At 49.5% G+C, this 14,507-nt stretch overlaps 2 protein-coding genes and 1 long non-coding RNA gene across 12 annotated transcripts in view; 2 read left to right on the forward strand and 1 right to left on the reverse strand.

Moving 5' to 3' along the window:
- NCBP3 (nuclear cap binding subunit 3) overlaps nucleotides 1–12,086 on the forward strand; it is a 33,262-nt gene extending 21,176 nt beyond the window's left edge. For 2 of the 5 annotated variants that reach the window (XM_015251692.3, XM_072940546.1), the window contains exons 11-14: nucleotides 349–503; nucleotides 1,998–2,159; nucleotides 2,951–3,113; nucleotides 3,574–4,092. In XM_015251692.3, coding sequence (XP_015107178.1) covers nucleotides 349–503; nucleotides 1,998–2,159; nucleotides 2,951–3,113; nucleotides 3,574–3,682 — 589 coding nt within the window. In that variant the 3' untranslated portion in view covers nucleotides 3,683–4,092. Of the gene's footprint in view, nucleotides 1–348; nucleotides 504–1,997; nucleotides 2,160–2,950; nucleotides 3,114–3,573; nucleotides 4,093–8,678; nucleotides 9,573–11,060 lie in introns of those variants that run through there. The other 3 variants (XR_012060254.1, XR_012060253.1, XR_012060255.1) reach the window with 3 other exon arrangements.
- LOC140686438 (uncharacterized) lies at nucleotides 9,714–13,218 on the reverse strand. 2 transcript variants are annotated; one of them, XR_012060259.1, is made up of 3 exons: nucleotides 12,867–13,218; nucleotides 11,540–11,708; nucleotides 9,714–10,001 (listed from the first exon to the last, which is right to left on the reverse strand). It is a non-coding gene; the product is annotated as an uncharacterized lncRNA (long non-coding RNA). The 2 variants fall into 2 exon arrangements; XR_012060258.1 differs by having other exon boundaries at nucleotides 10,300–11,708; nucleotides 12,867–13,093.
- Nucleotides 13,095–14,507, forward strand: part of LOC116278603 (integrin alpha-E-like) — a 48,399-nt gene continuing 46,986 nt past the window's right edge. For 2 of the 5 annotated variants that reach the window (XM_072940529.1, XM_072940532.1), the window contains exon 1: nucleotides 13,097–13,261. In XM_072940529.1, coding sequence (XP_072796630.1) covers nucleotides 13,228–13,261 — 34 coding nt within the window. In that variant the 5' untranslated portion in view covers nucleotides 13,097–13,227. Of the gene's footprint in view, nucleotides 13,262–14,507 lie in introns of all 5 variants that reach the window. The other 3 variants (XM_072940531.1, XM_072940530.1, XM_072940533.1) reach the window with 3 other exon arrangements.

Here is a 14,507-nt window from a genome sequence, read left to right on the forward strand (position 1 = left end):
AGCACAGCCTGCGTGAGCAGAGGCTGCCAGCCCTTTGCAGGCCTCTCCTTAACGTCTATCCTGGAGAAGAGGACTCATAATTACTCAACAGTAGCGCACAGGGGCCATGTGTGGAAACCACCCCAGAAAACCCAAGGACCTGCTCGCCCCAGCTGGCCTCTTTGCAGCCGGCTGATTGTGACTTTTATAAACAAGTAACTATTGGTATGTGGTATTTGTAAGTGAATGTTGGCCATATTAGATTGGGTTTCTTAATTTGTTTTTTCCAAAGCCTATGAGATTGTTGTGTGAGTGTTATCCCACAGTTGAAATTGATTTACTGTGCCCTCCCCACCCCTTTATTTAAAGGAACTCCATGAGGTCAGATACTCTATCCACAAGCAATATAAAAAACCGAATTGGTAACAAATTACCATCTGAGAAATTTGCAGATGTCCGACATTTGTTAGATGAAAAACGTCAACACCCACGTCCACGGCCACCGGGCAGCAGCACTAAAACAGGTATTATTGGTCAGTTGTGTTCCTGGGTTTCATTCTGAGTTCCAGAAAGCAGATTCAGGCAAGGATAGGTTCTTGGATTAAACGCTGTCATTTGTGGACCAATTTAGTTGTCCTGATTCATCACTTAAAATGTCGGGTTAGATATTGGAACTTCAGGGTATGAAATTTAATCAGACATTTGCAATACCAGCTCTCAAGATTTTTTGTCCCAAATAAGTATTCTACTGTGAATGTCTTTGGTGTACTTTATACATAAGGATAATAGAAATTAAGTTGGGTTGTTGTATAAATAGTCAAGAATTTGAACTGGCTAGCTTATGTGTGCAAACACGCACGTGGCGGGTACTTGGCCATGCCTGCAATGTGCCAGGCTAGGTGCTGAGAGTGTTAGAAGTCCTCGCAGGGGATGCAAAGTCCTCGTAGAACTCAAATGGGAAAACATAAAGGCACACGTTCAGATAATTCCACCCAAAGCAGAATGAAGTAAGTGCCCTGGGAGGGCAGTGTGCGCAGTGGGCTGTGGGAGCAGAGAGGAGAGGTGGGTCTACTGGGGAAGGTCTGTTGTGGAAGGCTTCTCAGAGAACGTGGCTGTGGAGCGAGGCCTTGAAGAAGAGATAGGATCTCAGTTTTTTGAGGTGGGAAGTAACCTAATCTCATGTCTATTTTGGAAAGATAACTTGATGGCAGAGTAGGATGCGATAGAGAGTGAAGTAAATGACAAGGGCCTGAACTAGATTGGGAACAGAATTGACGAGAGTGTCATTCCTTCTAAAGGAGGAAGACTTGGCACTAGGAAGTGTGGGAGGAAAGGGAGAGAAGCCAAGGGGCTCAGCCCTGAGGGACTGAAAGATGGGGATGCTATTCTAGAGAGAAGCAGCAACATGGTGGGAGCCCAGCATGATGACTTGCTAATAAATGTGCTTTTGTTGCTGTTATAGTGAGAGGGAGCTCCTCAGGACAGGCAGATTTCTAGGCTGGGGATTGGTGGGGGGGTGTGTTGAAGGAAAAACAAATTTGATTTGGGACATCCTCCCTTGATCCTTTGCTTTTTGTCAGTCTCATTACATTCATTGTTCAATGTAATAGCTTATTGAGAGCTTCTTACTGTTCAAAGATTGCAGCTTCTGCCCTCAGGGAGCTTGCAGTATTTCTTGTTAGCTGAAATGTTTGTAAATTAGTTACTCTGTTTGATTCTACTGAAGACAAAAAAAGCCACACAAAACAGTCGATTCTGCCTCAGAAGTTCCCTTCTGGAGCAGTCAGCCTAGATCCGCGCCCCCCCCCCCCGCTGCCATCTCCTGGGGGTTCTCATTTGAATTTTCATGGGGGAATCCAGACTTACTGCACAGAGGGAAGGCTCTTAGAAGCTTGCTGTGTCAGGCCCCTTATCCTCACGCGGGGATGTGTGGCTCCAGGTCCTGGAGGGACCTCAGCTTGACAGTACAGACTGCAAAGCATATGTGCATGGTCACGGTAGTACTTTTCTTTTTCTAGATATACGCCAGCGATTAGGAAAAAGACCGTATTCTCCGGAAAAGGCTTTTAGTAGTAACCCAGTCGTTCGGAGAGAGCCCTTTTCTGATGTACATAGTAGGCTAGGTGTTCCCAGGCAAGATGTTAAAGGCCTCTACTCTGACACGCGGGAGAAGAAATCAGGTTGGTAACACTTAAACTGATGGGCGTGGAAACTGGGTGAGGACAGAGACAGTGGGTGTAGCAGAGGTAGGAAACAGCATATACCAGAAGTGAATTTTCCCCTTGCGTTATAATCATTGTCATCATCATCAGTATGGAAAATTTAGAAAATGGGAAAAAACCATCCTTGAATGTTTTTGTTTAGTACAAATACTTTTTTAGTTTCGTGTGTACTCTTCCAGTCTTTGTCCATATACATATCTTGCTTTTTTCATACAGCATTTTATCATAGTCATTTTTCCACACTGTTATAGTCTTTACAAATGAAACTTTTAATTGCCTTGTAGTGTGGCTAGGCGATGAAATTCTAAACACGTATTTCTCTATTGTTAAATATTAATACTTTAAAAATTAATAGAGTGTGGACAAAATCTGAAAGTGTGCAGCGTAGCAGGCCCATCAGTTTGCAGAATGTTGTAGTTAGGAACAAGCTGCGACGGCCCACTCCGGACACGGGGTGGGGAGTCTCCCCAGGGAGGGGCGAGGGTAGCACAAGCCTCCTGCCTGTTGATTCTGAGATGCCTAGTGTAGGGGTGGGGGCGCACCTGTACCCACGCTGTAAACTCCCCTGCTGGGTCCAGTTCTCTCAGTCTGCCGGCAGGAGGCTACAGCCAGGGAAGCGAGATGATCTGCCCAAGGGCACCCCGTGGTTGCTAATGCCACAGATCCCCCAGTGTTTCCCCTGCTTCCTCAGCACCAGCCTGTTCCTCAGCATCCACTGCCAAAGCTGAAATACCTTCTCACCCAAACAGGTAGTTTATGGACTCGCTTAGGATCTGCACCCAAGACCAAAGAAAAGAACCCGAAGAAAGTGGATCACAGGGCTCCCGGCACTGAGGAAGATGACTCGGAGCTGCAAAGGGCATGGGGGGCTCTGATTAAGGAGAAAGAACAGTCTCGTCAAAAGAAGAGCCGGTTAGATAACTTACCATCTCTCCAGATTGAAGTTAGTCGGGAAAGCAGCTCTGGTTCAGAGGCAGAGTCCTGATGCCCTTGGGGCCAAGGCAGCTGCCCTGAAGCCTGACATTCTTGCGCAGGGTGGGGCGCACAGTAGGAACCCTCTCTGTGGGAGTTGGCGCCCCTCCCGTTCTTACGCGGTCACCCTCGCTCTTGCTGCTTCGGCAAGATGTCTTAAGAATGTGACGTGTTTTGAAGGGCATCTATCTAGTCTTTTGCTGCAGAGTGATAGTTCTGGGCCCTCAATTCTTTTCCCATCACCCCTCAAGCTTTACCCTTTGAGGAAAAGGCAGCCCTCCAGATTTTGTAGACATTTTTCTTAATATTTTTAACATTGTGTCTTTTAAAAGAAATGTTTTACACAGTTCATCCAAAGAGCAGAGAACTGAACTTCTCACTATTGCCTTGGCCCTGACAGCTGTTACCAGCACCCTTTTCCCAAGAAAAGTCAATTCCCAGGTGCTTATTGGACAGCCTTCGAGGGGGAAGATGAGGGAAGCTGCCAGCTCACCCTTCCAGGACCCTAGTGTGGGGGCCGAATCTCATGGACCTGACCTCAGAGGTGCAGCCGTGCCGCCCAGGTAGATACGAGCCGCAGCGTCGCCCGCCCTTCCTCCCTCCCTGGGGGTCTCTGTCAGGGGCCTCTCGTTAGCCATCAGCTTGAAGTGAAGATCAAGTTCAGTGCTGTGGGATTTTTAGGAGCAAAAAACTGTGACTTCTGGATTTGGGGTGGATTTTTGTGCTAGGGGCGGGGTCATGGGTTAATGTTGAACAATTTTTATGTCTGTATTATGTTGAAAAAATAATAATGATTTAAAAGTTTAAATTTTTAATTTTTATATGTGAAAATACTTCCTGTTGGCTACAAGGGAAGCTCAAGTGGTGTCTTCTAATGTGCTGTTAAATATATATTATATACTTTGGAAGAAGGCAAAGAGAGGAGTCTCATTATTTTTAAATGATCCTAACTGTGTAGTCTGTTGTATGTAGAGTTCATCTTGCTTTGGGGTCACTGTAGGGAAAAAAACCCATCTGTGATGGGAACTGGGTGTTTATTGTTACTTCAGAAGTGACACGCTGATACTTATTCTTTCTGTCTCTAAGTTCTGGCACCTGAAGACATCATTCAAAACTCGCAAATAAGGTTATAGTGATAGAAATTTTAGTTCGTTTATTTCTAAAACTTCTTTCAAATGAGTTTACCACAAAAAGGCAGTAGGTTATTTTGTCTTCCTATCTGATTTTTATATTGAAGTGTTTTAGTGTTTGTATACCTCTGCAGGCTTAAAAATAGTGTTTCTCTTCAACTCAGTAGAACTGAGGAGTTAGGGAGAATAAGCCTCTGTCCCTTTTGTGATGTCGCAACTCCTCACCTGTCTGGAGTGTTTGGTGCCTAGTGCAGCTCTGGGTTGTAGAGATCTTTACTCGTGGTGAGCTCGTGGTCCCATTGACAGTTGCTGGCACTGTGGTGTGACTGAAGGCAGAATGAACGCTGTTGTTAGAAAGGAAAGGGCTGTGAGACTTGAGGGCTGCCACAGAAGCTGTATTGTCCATGTTTTGTTGTTTAACCTGCTTTCCCCTCCCTCTAGGAAGATCAGAGCGCTTAGCCATGGTATGTTTCAGCTTCCTAATAGGATTCTCGGAAAGAGATGGTTCTGGTTTCTCTGCCAGTTAAGACCTAAAGTTTCTGAGGTTTCCCAGCTGTTTGCCTGTGAACACACAGATGAGAGCCAGGTCCTTGAGGAGGGGGCAGGGTTTTGGGGGTTGGTCAAGTGAGAAGTGCAGGGGCCGGAGAGTCGGACCTGGATGCCAACCCCTGGCTCTGTTCCACAGGCCTGGGCCTCGGTTTCCCCATCTAGCAGGTGAATGGGCCGGTGTCAGAGCTGCTGGCTCCGCTGGTGCGTCTTGGCGGTGCTTTGCTCTTCCCAGAGCTGCGGCTGCAGTGGGCTGGCCAGCGCCGCTTTCTGCTGCAGGTGCAGGGAGGGGCGAGGAGACAACTGAGGGTGTGCGCGAGGTTGTGAATGGGAACTTACCCCCACCCCATTCCCATCCCAGTCTCTGGGTCTAATTGTGAGACAGAGGTGTCCTTGTGGCCAGGGTCCCCACTGATATGGTCTCTGTGGGGTTCAGAAAACGCCCCTTCTTAGACTTCTGTGTTCCCCACCAGTGGTTCAGGCCCATGTGTCCCAGGCTTTTTAGCCCTCACCAGTCTCCCGCTAGAGGTCAAGGAAGACTTTGAGGAAGGGTGGTGGTGTGTGGTTAAAGCTGGGTCTTTAACCCAATCAAGAAAATGCCCACTTCAGCAGCCTTGCAGTTCTCACAAACACACAGAACCTAAAAAATCACCTTTGGAGATGTTAAGAGTATTTCCCAAAGTTATTGGCCTTTGCCTGTCGCTTTTCAGCCCATATTCAGGCTCTCAGATCTTGTAACATCTTCCACATGCTCCGGATACCCAGGCCCTTTCTTAGGAGTTTGGGAGCGAGGATGGGCAGGCAGGACCGTCCCCTGGTGGCAACTCAGCATGCTTTTATCTGGATGCTCTTGGTGCCTGAGGGCAGCAGGGCTGCACACTCTTCGTATTCCTTTTAGTCTTCACACAGTGGAGATTTTAGATAACGTTTTTGCCGCTTGGTAACAATTGCAGATAACCTCATTTCTGTTTTTCACTCTCCTTGTCAGGAGAGGTACCAGCTACCCGGGAGAGCTTGTGAGGCCCTGGCCGCCTCTGGTCTGACCCCCTGGGCCCCTCCCCTGTGTTCAGCCACTGCCTCCTCCCCGGCCCTCCCTGCAGCAGCCTCTCGACAGGTCCCTCAGCCCTGTCTCTCCCTCTCCGTTCTGCACGCTGCGGCTGGGATGAACTTTTGGTGTTGTTATCAACTTTATTGAGATATGATTTACACAGCATACACTTGACCTATTTAAAGTGTACATTTCCATGGCTTTTAGTATATTCAGAGTTGTGCAACCATCACCGTAATCAATTTTAGAACATTTTCCTCAGCAGAAAGAAACCCTGTACCCATTAGCAGTACCCCATTCCCTCCTTCCCCTGGCAGCCACTAACTGCTTTTTGTCTCGATGGGCTTACCTATTCTGAACACTTTATCTAAACGGGAATCACACTTTGTCGCTATTTGTGACTGGCTCTTTCACAAAACATATTTTTGAGGTGCATCCATGTTGTAACATGTATCAGTACTTCATTTCTTTTTACTGCTGAGTAATAGTCCATTGTATGGATGTACCATATTTTGTTTATCCATTCATCAGTTGATGGACAGTTGGATTGTTTCTACTTTTGCGCTTTTATGAATACTGCTGCTATGAAAATTCATGTACAAGTTTGTACGTGGACATACGTTTTCATTACTCTTGGGTTACATACCTAGGAGCGGAGTTACTGGGTCATGTGGTATCTCTGTCTTCAACCTTTTGAAGAACTGCCAGACTGTTTTTCCAAGTGGCTGTGTCAGTGTCCATTCCCCCCGCAATGTATGAGCGTTCCAGTTTTTCCACATCTTCGTCAGCATTTGTTATTTTCTGGCGTGAATTGGTATCTGATTGTGGTTTTGATTTGCTTTTCCCTGGTGACTAATGGTGTTGGGCATCTTTGCATGAGCTTTAGGATGAACATTCTGAAGAAGGTAGTCCTGTTATTCCTCCACCTAAAATCTTTCCAAAGCTTCACCATTGCCACTGGAATAAGTTCTAAACTCCTTTAACAGCTCACAGGACTGGCCAGCAGCTAGCCTCTGGCGGTGTCTCTGGCCGGTTCTCCCCACCCTCCCCTGCTCTCTGCTCACTAGTTCCTGGACCTGTCTTGACCTCACCAGCCTCCCAGGCTCTGCTGAGTGCTGTTCCTCCCCCAGCGACACACCCCTTGGTCCTCTCCTCATCCCACCTCACCTTTGCCTTCTCTTCTCCCTCCTCCTCAAGACTTGCAGACCTCTCCAGGAAGCCACTGCGACTTCCAGACCCAGTGTCCCCCGTACCGCCACAAAGGAGTCTCGTTACATTCCAGGGTTAGGTTAGAAATCACGCCTAAGATAAGCACTGAATGTGACCACAGTTGCCCTTGGAGCCGGTGAGGAAGGTGCCACATTGAGGACCATGGTCGCGAAGTCCAGCCCAGCTGGTTCCTGCCCGTGTGGGAGAAGATCATGGTTTCTTTGGTTGAGCACCAGGAGAAGTGGTTACCTTGCAGTTAGGGCCGTGTTGTGCAAAAAACGCTTATTTTAGGTGTTAGACTCACACTAGGTGAGCAGTTCGCTGTTGAAGAGGCTCTTGGGAACCGAGTCAGGCCACAGGAGCAGCAGGCGCAGCTCGCCACAGGCCCTCCTGCCCGTCTGCCTGGAGGGTGGAGGGCAGCGGCAGTGGCCCAGGTGACTTAAAATTATTTTCCTTTTTCCTTGTCTTTTTTTCCCCCTAACTTTTTCAGACAAATACCATTATGTTTGCCTAAGTGAAATGTGTGTGTCATGCCAAATCTCTGTACCCCCAAGCCAGCACCCCTGCACCCTGCATTGCACTTCCCTGCTCCTACTTTGTCTTCTTGCTAGTCTGTGAGCTCCGTGAGAGCAGGGCCATATCCGGCTTGTCCCGGGGGCTCCCAGCCCGAGGACCTTGCCTGGCAGCTGGCAGCCTCCCCCTAGACACGCGCTGACTGTAAACCCCCCAGCTGCGGGAATGGCTCTGTGCTGAGGCCCCAGAGCCCTCTTACAGGCTGCTCCTCGTAGTCCTGCCTTGTACGCACGACACCGTATTTTCATGTTTATTTTTCCTTGCTGGCAGCCCCTAGTGAGCAGGCATCTTCATGTTGTTACCTCTGTTCCTCTCACCCGGCCAGCCCGGAGGGAGTAAGTGGTGCCTAGAAAGTGTTTGGTAAATGAATGAATTGCAGTAGCCCAGCCCAGCCCTGGCACCTTTGTCTGCAGGCTGGTCTCCTTCTAGCTGAGACCTCCAGATTCAAAAAGAGGAAGATTCTTCACAAATGCATAAATTGTACTGCATAAGAAACAGTCTATTAATTAGACCTCCATAAAATCAAATTTCAATGATCTGGCCATATCTGTGCTGAAAGTGACTCAGCTCTGTAAAGAATTTGCTGGAGAATCATGTAGATGGCCCAGAATATTTTTTTAGAAAGTTTTCACCTGCCCCTAGGAGGGCAGGAAGGAAGCTGGCAGGTGGATGAGAGGCCCCAGAGAGGAACTGCTGGGCCAGTCTCAGCATCTGATCCAGCTGGGGAGGAAGGTGACAGCAGTGCAAAGAAGGCGAAAAGAAACAGAACGCGTTCCGGCAGCAGCTCCTTTGCCTCAAGTAGCCTTCCCGCTCTCAGGCTGAGCGGTTGTGAAGTTTTGGTGAAATGCTATGGGCAATTTGGATTAAAGTTAACAGCAAATCATGACTTCACAGATTAATTAATTACTGCACAAATAAGTTTGATGTATAAATATTTGCTTTTAAATCTTACATTTACTAGAAGTAAACGAAGTTAAACCGTTTTTTTTTCTCTTTGAGGAACTGAAAGGACAGAATGTCTTTGATTTTCTTGAGAACAGCGTACTGGCTTCAAGGCAGACTGTTGTGTAATCTACCCGACGATAATGTAGAGCTTTTCTTACATGTTTATAGAATAAATCTTAGAAGAAAAAAAAATATGGTAGCATTTTTTCTAAATGAAATTCTACGAACATGTCACAAAACTTTGATGTTCCTGGGAGCAGTTAGGGAAATGCTGGCTTTTCAAGAGCTTATTTCAAATAGTTGAGAGGCATTCATCCCAGCGGGCTTTTGCTGTGCTGTGAATACGGCTCCAGGGTAGGGGTGGCATTTAACCCACTGAAGTCAGCACCCGGCCCTAGGGTTCTCACGTGGCTTTGTTGGAGCAGTTTTCGAGAGATCCTGCTCTGGGTGACAGTCTTCAGTGGTTGAGACTTTGTTACCTCAGACTGTCTGTCACTTCTGCCCCCAGATAAATGTAGGTTAGTGAGGGCAGAAAGCCACACCATTGACAGGAGAGGCGACATGGCCTTCCTGTCCCTTGTGGGGCTGTTGTGTGTTTAATCCCCTGATGCGTCCTCTCGTTATTTGTGAGGGTTCGTCAGAGGGCCTGTGGGCAGGAGGCAGAGCTTTTTGCTCAGGTAGAATGTCCTTTGGGGGAGGGTGAAATAGGATGGTGGCTGGGCCTGGGCCCCGAGCTCTGGGGACTCATTCTGTCTCATACACAAACTGGAAAAGACCAAGCAAGTCCCTTCACTTCTTGGGACCTCGTTTCCCCTGCCTGTCTGGTAAAGGGCTAGGGTGATGTCCAGTGTCCTTCTGGTGCTAATGAGTTCTGGGATCTTTGCTGAGCTTTCCCAACAAGCGTCTGGAGTGGAGCTGGGCAGGAAGGAGTTGAGGGCAAGCAAGAGGCCTAAGCCCTCGGACCCTTGGTTCCATGACCCAGGGCAGCACCTGCCTCCCCAGCCCCTCTGTTATGAAAGGACAAGGGGATGGCTTCCTGGCTCCCTTCCCTGCTAAAGCCGCCTTCCCCAATGCACACACGTACACATGCGCCATTCAGTGTTTTATTTGGAAGATTTTTTAGGCGGTAGCCCAGTGTTTTGGTCAGCTCAGGCTGCCATAACAAAATACCTCAGACTGGGTGGCTTAAATAACAGAAATTAATTTTCTCACAGTCTGGAGGCTGGAAGTCCAAGATCAAGGTGCCAGCATAGTTGGGTTCTCAGGAGGCCTCTCTTCCTGGCTTGCAGACAGCATCTCACTGTGTGCTCACACGGCCTTCCCTTGGTGTGTGCACATGGAAAAGAGATGTCTCTTCTTATTCAAAGTTCATGAAGCCTGTTGGATTAGGGCCCTGATCTTATTATCTCCTAAACACCCTAATTCCAAATATAGTCACATTGGGAGTTACGGCTTCAACATACAAATTTGGGAGCGGGGGACACAGTTCAGGCCATGGCACCCAGTAACACAAGGATCCCTGTATATGCCAGTGGAATGAGGTCCCTGCCTTTTAAAAGTTCACGAACTGGGAGGGGTTTAGACTCATGGGCCTGAAAGCAGTAGGGTTTGTAGTTGTTCAGGGTCCTGGTTTTGGAGGAACCGGACCCGTCTGAGTCCCAGCTCAGCCACTTACCAGCCGTATGGCCTTGGGCTAATTCCTTAACCTTTCTCTCTCAGCCAGCATCCTCATCTGAGAAATCAAGAGAACCGAGTAGGTGCTTGTGAGGATCAGATGAGGGCTTTCAGGGGAGGCCCGGCACCAAGTCTGCGCCCCTACTGAGCGCTCAGCCAATGGGAGTGATCCCTGCTGCTCTGCCGCTGGGCCAACCCTGTCTCTAGCCTCAGCAACGTCCTCACTCTTCCAAATGCCCTCTCCCCAGCTTCCTAGGACTTAGACGGCAAGTGGGCAGTTAGAAACAGCACCTGCATCTGGGAACAGCCCCCATCCCCCGGTGAATCATTGTGCTTTTAACTCACTCTCAGGGCGGAGCAGTTAGTCCTTTGACCTCGTGCTGAACACATCTCTATCCTGTAACTTACAACTTTTTATGGTGAAGTAATCTCAAAATTACGCAACAGTTTCAAGGCTAGCACAAAGAACGCTTTGCCACATTTTGTCATTCATTCTTTCCTTCCTTCTCTCCCTCCTCCCTCCCCCCAACCACGATCGATTTGAGTTCTTTGAATCCCCCATGTCCCTTTACCCTCTGAATGTTTTAGTGTACATTTTCTAAGAAAAGAACATTCTCTCACGTGACCAGAGTATTATTATCAAATTCAGGAAATGTATAAGTTTATCTAGTCAGTACAGTAGTATCTAATCTGAGGTTCATGTTTCAGTTTTGCCAACTGTCCCAACAATGTTATTTAAAGCAGTTTTTTTTTCTGTTCTAGGATCCAATCCAGGATCACACACTACATTTAATATCCCCTCTTTAGTCTCCTTTAATCTGGAACAATTCCTGAACCTTCTTTGCCTTTTATGATATTGACAGTTTTTTTGAAGAGTTCAGTCCACTTATGTTGTAGGATGTCCCAGGTTGGTCCCTTAATATTTGTTTAAGGGAAGGTGAGTTAGTAAGCCGTTTCCACGTCCTTTTGGGTACGTACGTAAGTTGCCGAATGCCCCGCCTCGCACTAGGTGCTGTGAGCACAGCCTGGCTCTGCCTTGGGACTTAAGTCTGGGTTTGTGGGAACAGCAGTTACTGTCAGAAGGGCTGGAAGGGCCCCGGCCTGCTCATGATTAGGGGTCTGCCATGCTGGCACCGACAAGCTTGGAAAATACATCTTAGATGGATGCAGGGGGAGTCGGCATTCTGGAAGTCTCCAAAGATGCAGAAAATGGCCCTGCACCTGTTCCAGCATCCACTTACCTACTTCGCCTGGCCTCCTGAGGTGTCCTGAAGTTTGCACACTCCAAACCGAAGTCGCTTCTCAGAAATCTCCAGTGAGCTGCAGTCCTGGGTTCTAGACTGTCCCTGCTGCGGCTCCCCTCTGGGCCAGTGGTGGGAGAGGAGCCCCTCCTGGCTCTGCCAAGTGTCCCTGGAATTGGGAACAAGTAGGGGAGGGGACAGTCCCTGAGCCTGGAGTGTGGGAAGACAGCCAGGACCCTGGCCTATAACAAAGTCAAGCCAACTTGGGATGGCTTGTGATCTGACAGACAGCTCGTCAGACCCGGAGCCTCGCTTTTTCAGCTGTTTAACGTCTCTGTCGGACAGTATATAGTACGGAAAACAGCGAATTGTAATTTCTATTCAAACAACTGTGTAACGTCAGGAAACTATCATGCTAGTTGGAGGTATTTTGTCAGACCAAAGCGAACAATGCAAGAATGTTTTAAGTGACATCAATCTTTGCAAAACTTTGGCCAAGCCAGCTTTCATTGTGCAAAACAAAATAAAATTGATTTTCATCTGGTCATTAAGTCAACATCATTGTCTGCTGCGTTTTAACACATATTCATACTTCAAAGTGCTCTCCCTGGGGCTGCAGTCTTTCATGTGAGAGAGATCTAGAGTCCTCTGCTTTTTTGATTAAGTTAATTCAAATTAAATAAAAAGGAAAATTCAGTTCCTCAGCAACTGATGACGTTTCAAGGACTCAGGAGCCACAGGTGGCCGGTGCGCCCACGCTGGGCCTTGCAGACCTGGACCCTCATTGCAGAGCTCTCAGCTCTGCTCCGAGCTTCCCGCGGTCTGCGGGGCAGGAGTGCAGGAGAGACTTCCTTCTGCCACAGACTCAGTCACACAGGGAAAATCTGACAACAGATCGTGAAGTTGGCATTTAAACATGACTGCAGGCTATTGGCAGTGTGTCCTCTGGGCTGCTGGGTTGGATCAGAGGTGTGCTGAAAGACTGACGGAATTTCACTTCTTCTGTTGCTCGGGAAGCCGGAGCTCTGTGAGACTGGTTCCCCCATCATGGTGCTGTAGTCAGGTTTTAAAGAGAATGTGGCCAAAGCCGAATGGAGGCAGTGATTCAATCAGTGCGTGGGTCTTTACACCCCCCTGGCCCTTTGTTGTCTCAGGGCCTCGAGTGCGCAGGCCAGGGGCAGGAGCCCAGTTTCTGGCTATGGGGGTGCTTCCTGTGGGAGGGGACCCCATTCCCACTGCTGAGAGAACCGCTGCCAGGGACCCTAGGCTGGGCGCTGGGCTGAGGTGTGGTGGTGGATTCCAGAGCAGGGCGGGGGCTGGGACTCACCCATGTGGATGATAAACCACGGCTGGATTAATACTGCTCCCACATCTCAGACATCTGCTGCCAGGGACATCCAGCCCTGTTCCCAGGCCAGACTCCACTCGCTGGTCCACGAAAGTGTGGGTGAGGGGGCAGGGTTGGCAGGTGTCTATAAGCTCCCAGGACCCAGCTCACAACTGCTGAGGAAGCCACACAGCCAGCCATGTACTAGGGGAGTGTCTGAGTCTACTTGAAAGTGCCTGTCTGCCTGTGGTCCTTGCCTGTGTGTGCGCCTCTGTCCCCGCCTCCTGGCCACCTCAGCCCAGGAGCCAAGGAGGGAAGCTGAGCGGCCGAGGCTCCCGCCGCTGCCTCTGCTCCAGCCAGGATGTGGCTCCTGCACACTCTGCTCTGCGTGACCGGTAAGTCAGCCTCCCCCTGCCCTGGGTGGCGGCTGTGCTCTCCCTTTCTGTGTATCTGGTGGGGCTCAGGGCCTGAGATCAGAGAGAGTATGGGGACCCCCCCATCAGGAGAGGTCCCCACACTCAGGGTGTCCAGACCCCCAGGCTTGCTGGGAAGGGCCTCTGAGGCTCTCTGTTGGCAGAGTTGACCGCCTGTGACTTTGTGACTTCAGACTCCAGACCTCTGCCCTTTGTTCCTCCCGCCACCTGCCCTCCCTCCCTGGGCCTTCTCCCCCAGCACCCACTCCAAGCAGCTCCTCACATCTGGGCCGAGCTTGTCCCCTATGTGCAGAGGCTGGCAATGCCCACCTGCCCGGCAGAGCTCCCTTCTCTTATAGACCAGGGGTTTGGCTGAGGGCAAGGACCCTGTGAGCAGGTGGGCGTTGTGTGTGGCAGAGGGCGAATGCTGGGGGGAGCCTGCTTCCTGTTCCTGACGTCAGGGCCCACATGAGAACCTGTGTGGGGAGGGGGCGCTTCCTCTCCACACCGCCTGGGGTCCTGTTCTGGCCTTTAAAACTCTCATGGAAGCCCCTGGGGGCAAGCCAAGCCAGGAGCCGCACCCACCCACCAGGCCCCAAGGATGAGGTTGAGTGTGGTCAGCAAGTCCCCTGGGGCTGCTCGGATCAAGCCTGAGGCCAGGGTGGTCCTGCCTAGTGATCTGGGTGGACTTCCAGGGGGGCCTCCTACACTGGTCAGAAGCTGGAGGGAAGAATGAGATGCACCACAGGCAGGTGTAGTTTCAAGGCTCCTGGGAGCCTGAGTTCTCCCTAGGAACGGGACAAATGGGGTGCGCAGTGAGTGAATGCCAGACGGTAGCTGAGAGCTGGGGCCGAGCTGGCGGGTGTCAGGGGAGGCTCAGAATTAGCACCCACCTTGGGGCCAGATCACCCAAGAAGCAAGCAAGGTGTATGTGTGTAGGGTACCAGCAAAGCATACATTTTATACTTCTAATATTTGACGTTTCAAAGACATTACAATAATCATCATGGAAAGATCAAAATTTTCTTAAAACTTCCTTATTTTACAGTTTAGACTTCCCTTTATTTTCGGCTACATATGGGGTGTGGAGAGAGTCTTACACCTCTTATGGCTTATGGCTTTGATCCCCCATCACCAGGAATGTCCAGAGGAGATGCTTAGACCAGACCCTAGTCCACTCCCTCCCGTCCCAGTACAGAGGAGGGGACTGAGGCCCAGAGAGGGGCAA

This window comes from Vicugna pacos, chromosome 16 (genome assembly GCF_048564905.1).
Source record: "Vicugna pacos chromosome 16, VicPac4, whole genome shotgun sequence".
Classification (NCBI taxonomy): Eukaryota; Metazoa; Chordata; class Mammalia; order Artiodactyla; family Camelidae; genus Vicugna; species Vicugna pacos.